At 63.7% G+C, this 18,284-nt stretch overlaps 1 protein-coding gene across 3 annotated transcripts in view; it reads left to right on the forward strand.

Moving 5' to 3' along the window:
- Nucleotides 1-18,284, forward strand: part of ZC3H3 (zinc finger CCCH-type containing 3) — a 74,207-nt gene that overhangs the window by 40,216 nt on the left and 15,707 nt on the right. For 2 of the 3 annotated variants that reach the window (XM_021090418.1, XM_021090416.1), the window contains exons 5-8: nt 10,446-10,633; nt 14,864-14,906; nt 14,984-15,299; nt 17,061-17,192. In XM_021090418.1, the coding sequence (XP_020946077.1) occupies nt 10,446-10,633; nt 14,864-14,906; nt 14,984-15,299; nt 17,061-17,192 (679 nt within the window). The remainder of the gene's footprint in view (nt 1-10,445; nt 10,634-14,863; nt 14,907-14,983; nt 15,300-17,060; nt 17,193-18,284) is intronic. The other variant, XM_021090417.1, reaches the window with a different exon arrangement.

Below are 18,284 nucleotides of genomic sequence, written 5' to 3' on the forward strand. Positions count from 1 at the left end.
GTTTGGTTTTTGGGTTTTTTTTTTTTTTTTTTGTCTTTTTGTCTTTTCAGGGCTGCACCGATGGCTATGGAGGTTCCCAGGCTAGGGGTCGAATGGAGCTGCAGCTGAGGCCTGTGCCACACCCATGGCAACACAGGATCCAAGCCACATTTTTGACCTATGCTGCAGCTTGCAGCAGTGTCGGATCCTCGACCCACGGAGCAAGGCCAAGGATCAAGCCTGCATGCTCACAGACGCTGTGTCGGGTTCTTAACTTGCTGAGCTGCAACAGAAACTCCTTGCCTTTCATTTTTCAAGTGAGGATTTTTAGCAGAACTTTTCTTTTCTGCATATTTGTACCTGTCAGTCCTTTAAGACGTCACGCATTGATTTGCTTACTGTAGCGTCTTTATGCCAGGAGTACATGTGTTCCATGTGTGTTCTTCTAGTGTTAGGTTTTTAAGTTTCAGGTTTAAAACTTAAAAGTTTGGAGTTCCCGTCGTGGCTCAGCAGTTAACGAGCGCAACTAGTATCCATGAGGATGCAGGTTTGATCCCTGGCCTCCCTCGGTGGGTTAAGGATCCCGTGTTGGCCGTGAGCTGTGGTGTAGGTCACAGATGAGGCTCCAGTTCACCCGCTAGCCTGGGAACCTCCATATGCTGTGGGTGCAGCCCCGGAAAGACAAGACAAAACAAAACCACCCCACAAAACAAAACAAAACCACCCTAAAAGTTTTACACTTATTTACCAGGAGTTTCTTTGGGGATGTGGTACAAGATTAAAGGTCATATTTAATTTTGTTGAAGACTTACCTGGTTTTCTCCAGACCATTTATTAAATATCCAGCATTTTTCCCATTATTTAAAAATGTCCCCTTCGTCGTGTACAAATCTTGCTCCTGAACTTGGCTTTCTGCACAGATACTCCTTTGATTTTCTTTTGCAAAATATTTGTGGCTTGGAGTTCCTTGGTGGCTCAGCGGGTTAAAGATCCAGTGGTGTCACTGCTGTGGCTCAGGTCCCTGCCCTGGCACAGGAACTTCTGCATGTCACAGGTGGGGAAAAACAAAACAGAATAACAGCATTCAGGGCTTGTTTGTATTTCCAGTGGTCAGTTCTGTGGATTTTTATCTCGTGTGCCTACAGCACAGGTCAGGGTGGGCCCCTGTCCTGCCCCTAGAAGGCTCCTGCATGCCCCCTTGTTTTTGTGGGGGGTTTATTTGTTTGTTTGTTTTGGCTGTGCCCGCTGCATGTGGAGGTTCCTGGCCAGGGATCAAACCTTGGCCACAGCCGCGACCCGAGCCACAGCAGTGACACCACCAGATCCTTACCCTGCTCTGCCAAGAAGGAACTCCAGAAGGTACTGTTTTGTGTGTAACTTTTTCTTTTTTTTCCATGGGTTTTTAAATTTTTTCCATTATAGCTGGTGTTCTGTAACTTCTTTTGCTCACCAGTGGTTAAGGACTGAATCATCCAAGCAAATTCACAGGCGGCGGCCCTGACCCCAGAGGGGCTTTATTTGGAGATGAGGTCTTGATAAAGGGTTTAAGGTTAATGAGGACGTTCGGGTGGGGCCCTAATCTGATAGGATTGGGTCCTCGTAAGCAGGGGAGTGACCCCCGAGCTTGCTCCGAAAACACAGAGGAAGAGCCCGCGTGTGAGTGCTCAGCCGGCGGCGCTGTCTGCAGACCAGGAAGGGGCTTCACCAGGAACCCACCCTGCTGGTGCCTTGATCTTGGACTTGCGGCTCCAGAACTGGGGGAAGTCAGACCGCCGTCTGCGGTGCCTTCTGGTGTGTGAGTGGGGCTCCTTTCGCCTCTCAGGGCACCGCACTGTGCTCTTTTTCTCTCTTGATGGCACCGGCTTCCTGCCAGTCTCTGCTGCCCTCAGTCTTGTTGGCGTGCTGCCACGTGCCAGGAGCCCTTGTTGCTGTGGAACTGCGCCCCCGTGGGTAGGTGGATGCGGGCGGCCGTAGGAAGGCCGGTCTCCGCCTGGCTGTCCGCGTCTGCATTTGTGCTGCAGGGCGAGTGCCGGTTCCCCTTGCTGGGCCCTGTCTTTCCCTTTGTAGCTGTGCCGGGGCCGTGGTGACAGCTCACGTTCCCATGACTCACGGTGCTCAACATCTTGTCCCGCTTTGGAGCCACCGCTGCCCTCCTTTGTGAAGTGCCCTGTGGCGTCTTTCACCCACTTTTATATTAGTTTGTCTTTTTATTGGTTTGCTAGAACTCTTTATATATTACGGCCACAGTCCTCTGTCAGCTGTCTTCGCACAGTGTGGGGCTTGCCTTTCCGTGAGGTCTAAGTTATCCGTCTTCTCTCCTGAGTACTGCCTTTTGTGTCCTGTTTAAAAACATCAGCCTACCCCAAGGTCATGTTTCCTCTGGAAGCTTGGCTGTCTTCTCGTTTCTGTTTGGGCTTTGTCGCCAGGCACATGTGCTGTGACGTCGCCCTTGGTGTTTAGGTGTTTCGGTTTGTCTTGCTCTTCTTTATAATCTGCCAGTCTTGCTGGGGTGTCGGAGGCGTTGAGGGCTCACTTGGCAGGTAGAGCTACCTGCTCACTCTCTGACTTGGGAGCTTTTGCTGCTGAGCCCACAGGCCTTTCCCTGGAGTTTGCGGGAGCCCTGTCTGCCCGGCCATCTTCCCTCTGCAGGGGTCCAGGCTGTACTCAGCTGTGACTCTGGGAGAAGCCATCCCACCAGAGTCGGGGAGGGGCGCACCTGGGCTCCCCCGTCTCCTCTCTTCCTGGGTCTCTTTGGCAGCAGGGACACTGCTGTCCCTGAGGGCAGGGCTTGTGGTATCTGGGGTCTCATATAACGTTTCCACTTCGTCACGTGCCTCCCGCTTGGGCCGCCCCCAGCGCCTCTCAGCTCGGCCATGTCCAGGTCTGGGGCCCCTTCACAATACACACACGAGCGTGACCGTCCTTGGGGTCACCAGAGGGATGGGCCACTGGTGTGGGAGCCGGAGGTGGGGAGGGCCTGCGGCCGCAGGTGAAGAGAGGCTGGGCGGGGTGGGCGGCAGCTGTGGCCTGTGGAGCTGGGGTCAGGCCCACGTGGCTGGAGGGTGACCTGAGGTCAGCTGGCCAGGGCCGTCCAAGCCAGCAGTAGGTGGGGCGGGGGGCGAGGGGGCTGAGAGCACGGACTGTGAGGACAGAGGCCCCGAGCCGGGTCACTGGGCAGGTGACGGGTGGTTGGAGAAGGAGCGGGAGCCATCCACTGCAGGTCCAGTGGCCAGGCTTTTGAATGGGGTCCCCCTGGCGAGACCTGTCCTGCCAAGTGGCGGGTCGCAGTCATTGGCCACCAGGGCTTGGCGGGGGCACTCTCCCGGCTGTCCCCACACCCCTGGTGATGAGGGTCAGCGCTGGGGACCCCAGGGCACAGCAGGGGCTGCTGCAAGCTAGTGCGCCCAGCTTTGCCTAGGGAGCCTGAGGAAGGGCCCTCGGGAGCAGAGCCTGGGGTCTGGGCTCGGGGCAGGGGACAAGATGAGGCAGGCGGCTGGCACGGGGCCCCTCAGGGGCTGTCATCTGGGAGCCAGGCAGGGCCTCCACGTGCTCGGTCTTCCCAGAGGACAGGCTGAGCGCAGCCGCCTAAGCGTCCGTCTCTGCACTGCTGCCAGCACAGAGCCCCAGCCAGAGGCGGCCCTGGGGGAGAGGCCCGGGGAGGGGCGGGCTGGACTGCCGAGCCCAGTGAGCGGGGTTGGGGTGTTGGTGGATGCGGGATGGGGGGACTCGGAGAGAGACGTGGGGGGGGGCGAGGAAGCAGAGGACAGGCCAGTCCTCACCAGCCAGCTGAGCTGTTGGGCCCGGGAAGTCCTGGGTGACAGCCTGGCAGAGCTTCGAGGCCCCCCCGGGCCGCACCAGCCATGCGGCTGCCTGATCTTGGGCTCCCGGCCCATCTGCCCAGCAGGCTGAACTCTGCACTCTGAGTGGGCCGTTAAGGGCCAATAATACCTGTTTTTTGCAGCTGACATACAAAACACCAATTGCTTCAGCCGAAATGGATTTTTAAAAGTGTCATTTTATGGAGAATTTTACTTTCCATCCTGTTGTTTATTAGGCTCTTAAAGGGAAAGCTTGTAATGCGTCCATTGATCGAAACACCAGTTGGATAGATGTGAGCTCATAAAACCATCACGGCCCCGCCATCCGCCACAGCGCTTGTGCTGGAGGCAGTGCAGTGAGTGTGGCCCACCCGAAGCCGCTGGCCTCGGCGCCCCGATCGTTTCGGGGCATTACTGGGGTCCCCTTGGGAGGAGCAGTCCGTCCGTGCTGACGTCGCAGGTGGCCCCGGGCTGGGGGTCCAGCTCCTGCCCCACCCCCACCCCCCCGCAGCCTCCAGTTCTGCTGTCAGGGGTTCTGCCCACCGCAGGTGGGCGCCAGGGGCCACATGGGGGTGAGGGCTTGTGTGATGGGAGGAGGGTCCTAGGAGGTCAGGTGGCCACGGTCGCCCCTTGGGCCCTCCTGGCCCGAGGGACCCTGTCCCGCCACCCCTAGAGCCCAGAAGGATCTGTCAGCACCTGGCCACAGGCCGCCCCGCACGGCCGGGGGCCCCGAGTGAGGCAGGGCCGGGAGGGCACGGCGGCCCCCGGGCCCCGAGCCGAGCGCCCGTCAGCGTTTCTGCGGAAAGCCCACTTAAGCAGTTTGCAGCCGTCACGGTGGCGGCTGAGCCTGACCTACTTGGGATTCGCTGCGCACAGCCGCCTCCCCGGGCGCCCCTTCTGCTGACGCCGCACTCCCTGCTCGCCTCCGAGCTGCGCGGAACCGCGCTCCATTTCCTGAAAAATGCTGCCCCGGTTGTTTTCTCTGCTCCGCGGCCAGCCTGTCGGCCTCCTGCGCGGTCACTGCCGCCGCACACAGCCTGGCCCGGCCCCGGAGCCTGGTCGAGCCCCTCTGCCGCCCCCGAACGATGCCCGGAGGCCTTTCCTAGAGCAGGCGCCCCGTGCGTCCGTCCAGCAGCACCATCCGGGCTTCTCCGACACTGCACCCTGTTTGTTCTCGGGGGGCCTCTGCCACCTCTGCTCCTCTCTGCCTCTCACCTAACCCTCCACAGACCACTAGAGTGTGGGGCCGGGCGGCCCCCAGTCCCCCTCTTGGTGCCGTTCACACCGCACAGAGGCTGGAGCCCCCGCTCGCCAGCACGGCCCCTGCCCCGATGCGCGCTCTGTGCTGCGCTGTGTCGCGGCCCGGGGCCCGAGCCAGCCAGCCCTCGGGGGTCAGCGAAGGCTCCCCAGGGACCTGACGTTGAGCTCGGTCTCGGGGAGGACACTTGAGACTGGCGGAGGAACCACACATGCCAGGGCCAGGCTTGGGGAGGGGCCCCGGTGCTCCGCAGGAAGCGGAACTTCCAGGGTGTGGGCGCAGCGAGCGGTGGGGGCCCGAGCGCTGGGCCTGCAGGGTCTCCTCACAGATGAGCATGTGAAAAGGTGGAGGCCCGGCTGGGCGCAGGGGGGTGTGGGGTGGGATGGACTTGATCAGGCGTGTGGTTTTCATGCCAACTGCTGGGACAGGGCGGGTGCGGGGAACCCCCAGGGCAGGACCCAGCCTGCGTCTGGGGTCAGAGGGCAGGCTGGCTCAGGGAGGCAGGTGCCTCAGTGCCCGAGGTCTGGGCCTGGTCACCGGAGAGGTGCGGGTCCCAGGGAGGGAGCAGGGAACGCAGAGGGAAGCAGACTGTGGGGACGTCCAGGGCCCCGGGTGCTCCCTGAGGGGGTCAGAGAGACATGCCGGCAAAACACCCCTGTGCCTGCGAGCCCTCCCTGCAAAAATGGCCTTCGTTGCACCTGCAACTTCTTGTCCAGGTGCGGGGTCTCTGGCCTGGCCTGTCCGCAGAAGGGTCTGCCCCACCTGCCCTGGGTCCCCATGACCGGGTGCTGCGAGGCCTTGCACACCCTCAGGACTGGATCAGCTGGAGCAGGGCAGCCCTTCAGCTCCAGCGGGGTCCTGCCGCCCACCTGAGTCGGTGAGTTGGGGGGCAGTGCCAGCGGCCCGAGTCGGAATGAGTTGAAAGGCCGGTGGACGTGGCGAGGAGACCAGGCACCTAGGCACAGCTGCAGTGGGAAGCTCGCCCTGCCCAGGGTGTCCGGGAGGCTGGAGGCCAGCAGCCGGCTCCTTGCCCCTCGCCTCCCTGCCCCTGATCCTGCCCGTGGCCAGGAGCGGGCCACTCTGGGCGCCTTCAGGTGATGTGGTGGCCGGGCAGGCTGCCTGTCCTCAGCCCAGGACCTGGGGTGCACTCACCATGGGCTGCTGTGGGTCAGCTCCCATCACTGGGGCAGGCAGGTGCCCCAGGCTGCCCGGAATCACTCAGCCGAGGATGCCCTGGGGAGCCCGGCTCAGCGGCGCAGCCTGAGAAGCAGACACGCAGCAGGAGCACCCAGCGTGGGCAGGGAGCCTGGTGTCCAGGAGCAGCCTTCCAAACCCCTGGGCTGCGGAGCCCTGGTGGTCTGGGTGCTCTCGGCGCGGCCAGCAGTGCGCCCTGCCGGCAGGCCGCACATCTTGCTCACCCTGGCTCCTCGGCAAGAGCTGTCCCTCCCCGCCCAGCCCTTGAGGCCACTCCTCTCGGGTCCTTCTAGAGTCTTCATCTCGCTTCCCAGGTATAGCCGGTGAGCGGGCTGTGGAGGGCAGAGCCTGGCAATTTCCAGCTGCTCCCCAGGGCAGTGGACACAAGGGCTGCTTTTCTTTTTAAACCTACTTTTGTGGTGTGTGTGTCTTTCTCCCCGTTCCCCGTTACCACCGCTTTTCATTTAAAACGTTATCTCCCCCCACCCGTCCTTCGTGCCCCCCCCCGGGGGGGGCGCGGGTGAGGGGAGGCCCAGCCCTCACCCCGGTGTAGTCAAGGTTATGGTGATAAATCCTGGGGCATTGTCACTTCTATTCGGAGTAAATTGGCTGGCCGCTTTCGGGCTGAAGGCAAGATAATTTGCTGTAGTATTTCAAATGGATTAGAAATGGATTTGAAGGGAAAGTTCATGCCTCCCATTACAAAGGCGAGAAAGAGAACTATCTTAAGGCGCGGGTCCCTCCCTGGCCTTCATTATCCACGCTTAATACCTTTCCTATTTTCCAGCGTTAATGAAATTTCCTGGCGGCGTGGGCCTGCTGGACGGATGGGAGCAGCCTTTAGATCTGGGGCTCCTGTTGTAGAAAAGGAATTACAGGCCCTGCCGCGAGGGCAGGAGCATTCTGCGGGTCCTTGGCCCTGCTATTATCTCATTCATTTGACCCCTCTTCTCAATGCCATTGGCTTCTGAAGGCGGCCCTCTCCCTTAGGGTAGCGATGGGCTGCCGCGCTCTGACACCCACGGCCGTGAGAAGCTACAAGGCACTGCCCCAGCGCCCCCGCCCTGCGCCTGCCAGGCCGGAGGCCCAGAGTCAGCGGGACCAGAGGGGACCGTGCGCCTCTGGGCTGCGCCCGTTTTCCATGGGCAGGTGGGCCCTGGCCAGCCCTCCCCTGAGTTCTTGGGGTGCCTCCACCTCCCCTGGGCCACCCCAGGTCACCTTCTGGGAATTCAACTTCTCCCAGCTCCTCCCAGGCTGCTGGGTGTGTCCCCAGAGGCTGCAGCTCCAGGGCTGTCCCCGGTGGGCAGGGTGGGGCTTCGGGGCAGGACCCCAGTGCCTTCCTCTCCCAGAGGTTGCCTTCGCCGCTGCCCGCCCGCCACCGCCACCGCCACCGCCGGCCCAGAATTGCCGCCAGGGCCAGGGCCCTGGGCTGTTGGGTGGGAAAGGAAGGTTGGTCACGTTCGCTCTGCCCACGGGCATCAACCGCGTCTCGGTGTGGAGGAGGAAGTGTCCCCTGAGACATTAGCTGTGAGCAAATCCTGGAAGACAGTGGTTAACGGAGCCACCTCTCCTGGAGAGGGGCCAGCGACATCCCCAGACAGAGGTGCCTCTGTGCAGAGCTGTGGGGTGCAGGCCTCGTGGGGCCCCCCATGGGGCCGGGATACGCCCTGTCCTAAAGCTTCCCGTGTCGCCCTTTTTTTTTTTTTTTTTTTGGCTGCCCCGTGGCACATGGAGCTCCCAGGCCAGCGATCACGCCCGAGCCACAGCCACGAACTAAGCCACAGCTGCGACAACACTGGATCCTTAACCCATGGTGGCGGGCTGGGGATCGAACCTGCGTCCCAGCACTCCCAAGATGTTGCCGATCCCGTTGCGTCGCAGTCGGAGCTCTCTTCCCGTGCCTTCTGCCTGCTGGCTTCCCGCCCTGCCAGGCCCTTTCTGGCCAGGCTGCCGCTTCCCTGGGCCGCCACTTGCTACCTCTTGAGGGTGGCCTGTCCCTGTCCAGCCTCAGACAGGAGCACATGCCCACAGGTGTGGCTTCCTGCCCCCTCAAAGGGTGAGGCATCCAGGACCCTGCTTCCTCCCTCTATTCCCAAGGTGTCCTGCCACCTGTTGGTCACGTGTGTTTTGTGCTCGCCAGTGCTGTGGGGGGTGGGAGAGGGGCTCGGAGAGGAGGGAGCCCCCAAGTGTCTGTGTTCCTGGCCGGTGCAGTCTCTTCGTCTCTGTGCAAGGCACGCTGGGGCTGGGGGCGGGGGTACGACTGGCCCCTCACTCTCTGGGGCTGCCAGCTGAGCAGGCAGCCGCCCTGTGGGCCGGGAGACCACTGAGGCTCTGGACAGTGCAGGGCTGGCGGTGGCGGGGCTGGCGGGGCCCTGTCAGCCTCTGGCAGAGTGAGCTGTGGTGACCACTGGCCTGGACTCCCAACTCTGGGGATCCCCACCTTTGGGACAATAGCCACAGCTCCTGCAGAGGGCCTGGAGCCCCTGTCTGTCCTGCCCCTTCTCCACCTGGCCTCTGTGTGAGCCCAGGGCACAGAGCAGGTGCCCCAAAGCCAGGGTGGGAGGAAGCCTGGGGGTCTGGCTGCTGCCCCCAGAAGATGTTGCCCCACCTGGCCCTCCCAGTCCTTCGAGGGGCCGCTGGAGCCTGTCTGCACGGCCAGCATGGGCTGGGCTGCTGGGGACCTTTGGGGGGGGAATCACTCCCTCCACGGCGGGTGTTTGTGAACTTGAGTTTTAATTAAGGGAAACTGGGCTAAGTGCTGTTGGGTGGCCTCCTCGGCGCTTCCTGCCTGACGCTGCAGCTTCACGTCCCTGCACCCCGCTCGCACCGTGGGTGAGGCCCACCCCGACTTGCAGGTGGAGATGGAGGCCCAGGAGGGCTGCTGGGCTCAGCGGGGGCCTTGATGGCCACTGCTACCTGCCTGGGCCGGCCTGCCTCCCAGCCTGTGTGCCAGCGTGCCCTGAGGCCTGCCCATCCCGTCTGCACTTCCCACCCAGGTCTGGAGCACCCCTCCTGGCCCTGGGTAACCCGGAAAGGGGTCTGTGGCCGCCCAGTGGAGTTGGGTCCGTACGCCCCCCAGGGAAAGGCCTTACAGGAGCACACTGGAGAGCCCAGAGGGAGGGTGCCGTGGGGGCGCCCCCAGGACGGGCCCTGGCTCCAGCCGGCTCCCCCGCTGGGCCCCGTTGCCTGCAGTAGGGTCGCCTTCCTTGCCCCTGCCCCTCCTGCCACTTGGGGGTCTTCCAGCAGAGGCGGGGCACGCTGGCACAAACACCCTTGCCCCGTTTGGCCACGGGTGCCTGAGTGTGCACCGTGCGATAGTGTTTAGGAGCAGGGGCTGGGCCGGTGTGGAGTTCAGCTCAATTTGCATAACCAAATCCCTGCTGAAATGCACCCTGAGGGCCAAGGCCAAGTGCCTTGGGAGTCCTGAGTCCTCCGCCGCAGAAGGGCCCTGGACCCTTGTGGTAGCTTGGAGAGCAAGTCAGCCAGGGCAGCTGCGAGCCCGTGGTCTGTGGGCCTGAGCCTGGGGGTCTGTGCCCACTGCAGTCGTGGGGTCTGTGAGGTGTCTCCCCACCCATTTGCCCTTGGGCTTCTGGGCAGGGGCAGGGGGTGCACGTCTGGCGGGATGGGGCCCAGGAATGGGGAGGGAAGACATTGGCAGGTGGCAGTCAGAGCCTTGTGGCCCCACATCTGCCCTCCTGCCCTGGTTGTCCACACGGGGCCCAGGCCTCCGCCAGCCCTTGACCTTGAGGCAACTCCAGTCCTTCCCTGAAACAGCTTGCCTGGGTGGGGTCTGTGGGACTGTCCCCTCCCAGTGCCAGTGCCTGGCTTTCCGCACAGTGGGTAGAGGAGGAGGAGCGGGCAGTGGAGCTTGCCGACCCCGCAGCACGGCTGTCCTGGAGCCAGGGGTTTGCACCGGGGCAGCACCCCGGGGAGGACGTGCTGGGTGGTGGCCTTGGCCTGCACCCGCAAGGGCTGCCGTCGTGCAGGTGCCCAGGGCCCGGGTGCTTGTGTCCCAGAGGCATGCTTGTTTGGAGGGGGAGGTGTGTCCCCTGCTGGACCTTTGGGGGCTCCCATGGTCCCAGCCTGGTTGGAGGGTTGGGGGGGTGCCACTCCCTGGGCCGGTAGACGGTGGGGGACAGAGGCTCCTGACAGCAGGCCCCGGGGCTGGGCTGACGGGCTCCCCCCTGTCTCGGCAGGTCCCTGGTGCTGAACCGCCCACGTCCGGCCGCGGTGGGTGGGAAAGCCCAGACTGGCTCCCCGCGGTGGCGGAGCAGAGGCTACCGCTGCATCGGAGGCGTTCTCTACAAGGTGTCGGCCAACAAGCTCTCCAAGACCTCCGGGCGGCCCAGCGGCGACGGGGGCAGCAAGCCCCTCCTGCGCGCAGGTGAGGCTCCTCGTGGGCTGTGGGCACAGTCGCTCCAGCCTTGCTCTGAGGCCATGGCTGGCACGGCCCCCACCTCCACCAGATCCGAGGGAGGGCTTCCCAGATGGCGCAGCCCCCGGCCCATCACTCCTGCTGGCAGAGCCTTGGGGGTAGCCCCTCGGGGAAGTGGGTGGTGCCATGGGGAGGCCCCTGGGACCACCCGGGTGCACCGCCTCGGGGTCTCTTGCTTGGCTGAGCTGCCTCCGATTTTCCGAGGTTTGCTCCTGGACAAAGGAGATGAGCCAGGTACGGTAAACACGGCCCGGGCGAGGGAACACCTGGGGCTGCGGCGCCTAATCGCGTTGGCAACGCCTCCCAACTGTGTCTGGAGGCGGCCGCTGCCACCACGGGCGCTCCCGCGGCCTGCGGGAACAGGCCGAGGAGAGGGAAATGCTTTGGATTCACTTATTGTACAAATTAACTAGAAAACGATTTTGGTTTCAGTCCAATTTCACTCCCTTCCTTTCTGTCCAAAAAAAAAAAAAATGAGGTTGCAGGCGGTGTGGGGATTGTACGGGCCCAGCGCCCCGCAGGGCCGGCCCAGGGAGGAGGTGGGGTGGGCAGCAGCCAGAGGCCCTCCTCGAAGCCCTGCCTGTCCGCCCAGGGCCTGTCTGTGGGCCCGGCTGCCTGCTGCCAAGCCAGGTGTGTTGCCTCCTAGGGCAGGACAGGCACCTGCCAAGGCCCTGCTCCTCCTGTTTCCCGCCTCCTTCTCCAGGCGCTGGGCTGGACACCCCCCCCGGCCTCTGCTCCTGAGCTTCCCCAGGGGGCAGGCGGGTAGCTGGTGCAGCGCGGGGCCTCCTCAGGGGCCTTGGTGAGACTGGGGGGACCGCTCTCCTTCCGCTCGCTGTGGGCCTGCAGCCTGGGCGTTTGTGGTCTGTGGGGCCCCATCCGGCTGTGGGTCTCAGACCCTCCTCTGTCCTTTGCCTCCTCCTGGACGAAGCGGGGCTCTTCTCTGAGCTGCGCAGCCAGGCCTGCGGCAGTGGACGGGGCAGGGATGCCCGGGCTCCTCCTGTGGACGGGCCCATAGCAGCCACTGTGGAGCGAGGTCCTAGTTGGCCCCTCTGTGGGTCCTCCCCCACCCAGCTGCCCCGGGCCTCCTTGGCAAAGGGCCCCCCGGCACCTCTGCCCTCACTCTGCGCCTAGACCCTACCCATGGCTGGCCAGGCAGGCGGGGCCCTGGCCCCACTCCCCGCTGGCCTCCCTCGGGGCTGGACAGGGAGTGGTTTGGGGCTGTCCTGGGTTCCCACGTCCCCAGTCCCGTTGCTTCTGCATCCATGGTGGGAAGAGAGGTGCCTGGAGGGCTCAGATGCAGCCAGAGTCTGGGGCTATAGTCTGAGCAGGCGCTCGGGGCTGTGGGGGCCCTGCCTGGGCTGGCCGCTGGCTCAGGGGCTGTCACACGTCTGGCTGGGAGGACGCCACGCCGAGCCGGCTCCCTGCCAAGTGCTGAGCTCTGCAGAGGCAGGGACTCTCATCCTGGCCTCCCGGTTTCCCCAGCCCTGCCTCTGGCCGGCGGGCGGGGCCGCACTGTGGGGTCCCTGGGGGCCCCCTCCCCGCTGACCAGCCTCACCCCTGGGTGGGGGCAGGGCAGCCTTCTGGGGGCGCAGGGCTGCTCGGGCCCCCATAGGGTGGCCGGCTCTGGGCTGTGCGAAGGTAGATGGCTCTCAGCTGGGGCAGTGCCTGCAACCAGTGGCCCACTTCGAGAATAATTAAAGAAATAAATTTTCTCCTCCGGCGTTGACGGAACTTTGACCTCAGCAAGAAAAGTGCTGTCCTCCGGGAAGAGGCTTTGCCCTCCCCCTGCACACCCCCCTCCCCAGAACCTGGGGCCTGCCCCCAGAGGGCCCCACCCTGGGACCCTCCCCATGTGCTCTGGCCTGGGACCTGAGTGCCCCTGAGTGTGAGCCGTGGCGACTGCCCCCCCGGGGCGTGCTGGTCCAAGTCGCCTTGGCTGCCGGGCTGCTCCCAGGCCCCAGACTGAGGCAGGGGTAGACTGGGGGGCATCTCCCTGCTGCAGACCTGCCCCTAGGCAGGTGGGGGGGGTCTCTGTGCCTCATCCGTGACTCGGGACCTCCCGACCCCTCCCTGGGTGCTCCCAGGCCACACAGAGCACGTGCACCCAAGGCCCCACCCCACCCTCCCTTCCTCCTGGGCCCTTCGGGTGGGGGTGCGGGCTGGGGGGCTGGTCGCGCTGCCTGTCTGAATCCTCTGAGCCCAGAGGCCCTCCCCCGCCAGATGTGACCCTGCCAGGGCGGGGGTGGGGGGCTGCTGGGCGGGGCTGCCTAGCTGGGGTGTCTATTCTGGGACCATCCCTGGGAAGTGCCAGTTCTCCAGAAGGCTCAGCCCGCGGGGGTGCTCAGCTGAACTTTTTAGCGCCTCTCAGCGCCCCATGGTCTCTTTGAAGCCAGCTACTTTATGTGCATTTTTTAACACTGCAAAGCATTTGAAAAGTTGTCTCCTGTCCTTGTAAAAACTCCCACCTCAAGCCCTACAACCCCCCCCGGCATCTTTTAAGAGCAAAAGTGGAAAAGGGAGTAAATCCCTCCCCCCCGCCAGCAGCCAGGCCTGGGGGCCGGTCTGACAGGCAGACACAGGACGTGAGGGCAGCGGTCCCTGGAGGGAGCAGGTGACACCACAGCATCACCAGCAGCCTGGAAGACCGGCTGGGAAGACCGGCTCACCCACAGCTATCACACTGTACCATCACCCTCAGGCTGGCAGGTGTGGGGCCCGCATGTGCCATCTGGACTGGCCTCCACTGCCACCTCCAGGATGGGTGTCCCCAGCCTAGAAATCAGACTCCAGTATGGCCTGGAGCTGCCCCAGGTCCTCCTCAGCCCCTCCCCACAAGCCCCTCTCTCTCCTGTGTCACTGTCCCCTTCCCCTCCCCATTCACACCCTGTAACCAGCCCCACTCGTGTCCGGCCACCAGCCGGGCCTGGGACTCCCATGCGGCTCCCTAGGGGCGGCTCAGGGCCAGGCCCCTTAGGGGCATCCCTTTTTAAACCCAGGATGCTTTGTCCTCACCTCAGGTCCCTAGAATTTCTGCGTGCTGTCCGTTGCGCCTCCTGCCGCCTGATCCATTGGAGCAGCTGCCTGTGGGAAATCGGATCGGGCTGGGAGGGTCCTGTTGTGTTTGAGGCGCTGTGGCCGCCCTGGGGAGGCTCTCACCCTGTCCTGCCCACCTGGGTCCCGGGAGCAGCCTGGCACCTAGAAGCCAGGCGGGGCTGCGTGTTAGTCCAGACCCTCTTCTGAAAGACCACCTGACACTGCCCCCAGCTGTGCTGTGTCCCCTGCTCCCAACTCCAGCCCCACGCAAATCCCCGCTGTGGCCACTGGCCCCTGCGAACAGCTCCCCTCAGGCGCGGTCAGCCACCAGGGAGGCCTTGCTTGGTTTGCGTGCTTTGGGTTTTGAGGAGCATCTTGCTTTTTTAATATTTTTTTTTTGTATTTATTTATCGAGGAGCATCTTATAAGGCACCTCAGAATTGTGCAGAGCTGGCACCTGTCAGGGCCTGGGAGCTGCACGTGCTGGTCGGGGTCTGCGCAGGCTGCGGGGGACACACGGCTAACCTCGGGGCCTGCCTGTGGTGGGGGTTTCAGGGTTTGCAGCCTTACACTTTTTTGGTTTTAGTTTACGGTATTTTATGTGTTTGGGCCATGCCTATTGTCCTCAGAAGTTCCCCGGGCCAGGGCGTGAACCCGAGCCACAGCAGCGACAATGTAGGGTCCTTAAGCCCGAGGCCCCCAGGGAACTCCCGTCTATTACAGCACTTCAAGCCCTTCCCAGCTCCCTCCAAGCCAGGTGGCATTTCAAGACCCCACTCAGGTCACACAGCTCTGGGCTCTGCTCCAGGCAGAGGGAGGTGTCTGAGAGGTCTTGCCACCCACTGTGCCTGGGGCCACCTGTCTTGAGACCACTGACTAGCAGCCAGTATGGCTGTGGGGAGCCGTGCCCCCACACCTGGTCCCCAAGCCTTCATCCCTGCCCGTTTCTGCCGTCTGGCCTTGGCCTCTGCTCTGCCCAGGGCTGGGGCTGGGGGGGGTCGGCAGCTCCCGGCCTCCAGCACTGTCCCCGTCAAGTCAGGCGGTTCCTGGAGGCGCGGCAGTGCCCAAGCAGAGGCTGAGGAGCCTGAGGGGGCAGAGCAGAGCCCTGGGCAGAGGGCCTGGGGTGACCCCGCCTCTCTCCCCCAGGCCGACTGGACCCTGCGGGTAGCTGCAGCCGCTCCCTGGCCAGGTAGGTCCCTGGGGGCAGGGCTGGGGTGGGCCCTGCCTCCCGAGAGCCGGGCTCACGGGCCTCTGCCTTGTCCTCAGCCGGGCCGTCCAGCGCAGCCTGGCCATCGTCCGGCAGGCGCGGCAGCGGAGGCGGAAGAGGAAGCAGGAGTACTGCATGTACTACAACCGCTTTGGTCGGTGCAACCGCGGCCAGCACTGCCCCTACATCCACGACCCCGAGAAGGTGGCCGTGTGCACCAGGTGCCCCTCCCTGCCGGCCCTGGGGGTGGGGGGGGGGGCGGGGCTGCCCGCCGCAGCCTCTCGGTCCTCCCTTCCCGTTTGCAGGTTTGTCCGGGGCACCTGCAAGAAGACAGACGGGACCTGCCCCTTCTCCCACCACGTCTCCAAGGAGAAGGTGAGCATGGGGCCTCGGGGCTTCCCGCTGGCGGCACCCCCACCGCCCCACCTGCCCAGGGCCTCTGGGAGGCCCACAGCTGGGTGCCACCCCCGCCCCACCCCCCAGGCCCCCTGCGGTCAGGGGCAGCACCGACTCTGAGTGGGGGCAGCGGCGCTGCTGCCGCTGCCGCCGCCACCGCTGCCGCTGCTGGTGCTGGTGCAGCTTTTCCCCTTGAGGGACTTGGAGAGAATCAGCATTTTTCTCCCTAATAGAGCTTCGAAACTCTGTTGTGAGCAATTTGGAAATTCACGTCGAGTTTCGGGTTCATTAGCTCCCGGCTCCGGAGCCCGTGCACGTTCCGAGCTGTCTGAGGCGGACGCCCCGCGCCAGCGCCCTGAATTAATGTTATTGTTATTTGTGCGGACGTGCTGGGTGCAAACAAGGTTAATTGAAATGAGAACGCAGCTTCCTCCTGATAGCGTTGCTGACAGCTCGGAGGAGTTCCGTTTGGCGCAAAGTTGGCTTTATTATCCCTTTTTATTAGCGCTAATTTGGGCCCGTATCAAAGCGCACATTAAGGGAATTGTCTGCAGCCGCGGCACCGCCAGCCCCAGGCCGGCCGCTCCCCTCTGCGCTGCAGTTAAAAGACAATTAAAAATAAACTCTCCTCGCTAAATCACCCTTTGTTTCTCTGCTTTCTCCCTCCTTCCCTCCTGGCCTCAGTCTTCTGCCTCCACCCCACCCCAACCCCAGAAAAGTGGCTTTTTGAAGGCCCTGCACAGCCCCTAGGGGCAGGCGGGTGCCTTTTGGGGTGGGACGCCCTGAGGAGCCGGCCTGGCCTGGCCGCGGGGGTGACGGGCTCAGGGAGCACAGCAGGCCTGGCCAGGGCAGCAGGGCTCCCCGGGAGAGGTGTCAGGCCTGTGGGAGCTTGGGGCACAGTTCGGTTCCATCCCCCAGGAGGCTGGCCTGGGGGAGGGGAGGGCTCCCCAAGGGCCTCTCCCCCAGGTTGTCAAGGAGAACTGATTTCAGAGGACAGCGTGGGTGATGTCAGAGACCCCCCCGTCGCTGCCCCCCAGGCCCCGGGTCCCCCAGGGGCCATAAGATGGGCTGCCTTTCCCCCTCCATCCCAGCCTGGAGGCCCAAAACCGCTGGGGCCGCACTGCACTGCCCATGCTGCCCACCCCACGTCCCCACCAGGTCTCCCCCGGGCCCTCCCCACCCCCATCAGAAGGCCAGGGTGTGGAGCTGGCCCCTGCTGGGCCTGCGCCCTGTGGGCCTGGCGGTCAGCGCACAACCAGAGTCCACCCCCGGCTGAGTCGGGTCTCCAGCTCGCAGACGCGTCTGGCAGCTGGGAAACCTGCGGGTCTCAGGCCCTGTAGTACTGCCCCCAAGCTCTGCCTACCTCCAGACCCGCAGCCCTGCCCTTCCCCACCCTCCTCCTGGCCCTGGCCAAGGCTCTTGGTCTGGACACTGGGCAGGCTCAGGACAGGTAACGGACTCAGGTGACAGCACATCTGGGCCTGAGCCACCTGCTGGGCTGAGGACCCCCTCCGTGCCCCCATCTGCACCGTGCCAGGGTAGAGGTGCTCAGCCCCGTGGCCCTGCCTTCTGGGGAGGCCGGGGTTCTGACTCTGGGCTGGGCGGCGCCCCCTGCTGGCCATCACTGTTTATTTCACCCTGGTTGGGGCCCTGGAGGCCCCGTGTTCCTGCCTGTGAAGGGGGGTGACGGGCCGGGGGAGGGCTGTGCCCGTGGCCTCACCCCCCACCCTGTCCCCGCAGATGCCCGTGTGCTCCTACTTCCTGAAGGGGATCTGCAGCAACAGCAACTGTCCCTACAGCCACGTCTACGTGTCCCGCAGAGCAGAGGTCTGCACTGACTTCCTCAAAGGCTACTGCCCACTGGGTGCAAAGGTGAGGGGCATGGGTGGGGCACCCAGGCCCCCTGGAGCTGGCATGACCCCGAGGCGGTGGTGGTGGAAGCGGGCTCTGGGGTGAAGGCTGATATTGTGGGAAAGCCCCTGCGGGTGGGCTCTCCATCGTCGTTGCTGCCCTTAGGGGACCCCGGCCATGTGAGCCTGCGGGGCCTGGGGGAGGCCGCACAGGTGACGGTGCCCTGGAATAGGGCCCCTGGACAGGCCGCTTCACTCCCCAGCTCAGCCCAGCGGCTGCAGCAAGGCCCACTGTCCCCAAATGCTCGTGAGTCAGTGCGCTGCCTCGGGGGCACCAGCGCTGGGGGCTCTCCGGGGAGCTTCCAGTGAAGTTGAGGACGCCAGGCCCTCTGCTGCTGGTGCCTGGGGTGGCAGGGCTGGGCCCTGAGCTGGGGGAGCTCATGTCAATTGCTTCTTGCTCCCAGGGGATCACGGGAAGCACAGCACCCCGCCTCCCTCGCCGGGCTCAGCCCCCTGTGCATGGTATCCAGCCCTTCCAGGCATCCTCTTCCTCTGGCCGGGGGCTAAGGGCTGGCCTCGGCTCCGCAGACCCGGGCCTAGCAGGGAGCTGGCAGGCACCTGGAGGGAGGCCCTTCCCAAGAGGTGGGCCCAGCAGGCAGCTCCAGAGCTGCCCAGGTAGGGGGAGGCCAGGACCCCCACGGAGGCTGGGGGTGATTATTGTAAAAGATTCCAATTTAAATGAAAATATCAAAGCGATATTTAAGTTCTGCTTCTATTAGTGGAAGTGCTTACTGCGTCCGTTTCAGCGCGCCGGCGCTGCGCGGCTGCCACATGATGGATAGCGGCTTGTAATTATAGACGGGAAAAGCGCTGAGCAGGCCGGATCCGGCGGGAGGAGAGGCAGCAGCAGTCTGGGCCGGCGAGGGTTAATTTTATTCTCTAAATAATATCAAAAGTGCTGAGTCGTCGCCTTGCTCCTGGAGTCGAAGTCCTCGGATGGGCCCCAGAGAGTTTCTGATATTCCACTGAATCAAGTGCAATTGTTAACCCGGCTTCGCCAAGCCTGGGCTTTGCGGAGGCGGGCGGGCGCCTTCCCTCTGCTGGGGAGTAAAAC

This window comes from Sus scrofa, chromosome 4 (assembly GCF_000003025.6).
Source record: "Sus scrofa isolate TJ Tabasco breed Duroc chromosome 4, Sscrofa11.1, whole genome shotgun sequence".
Lineage (NCBI taxonomy): Eukaryota > Metazoa > Chordata > Mammalia > Artiodactyla > Suidae > Sus > Sus scrofa.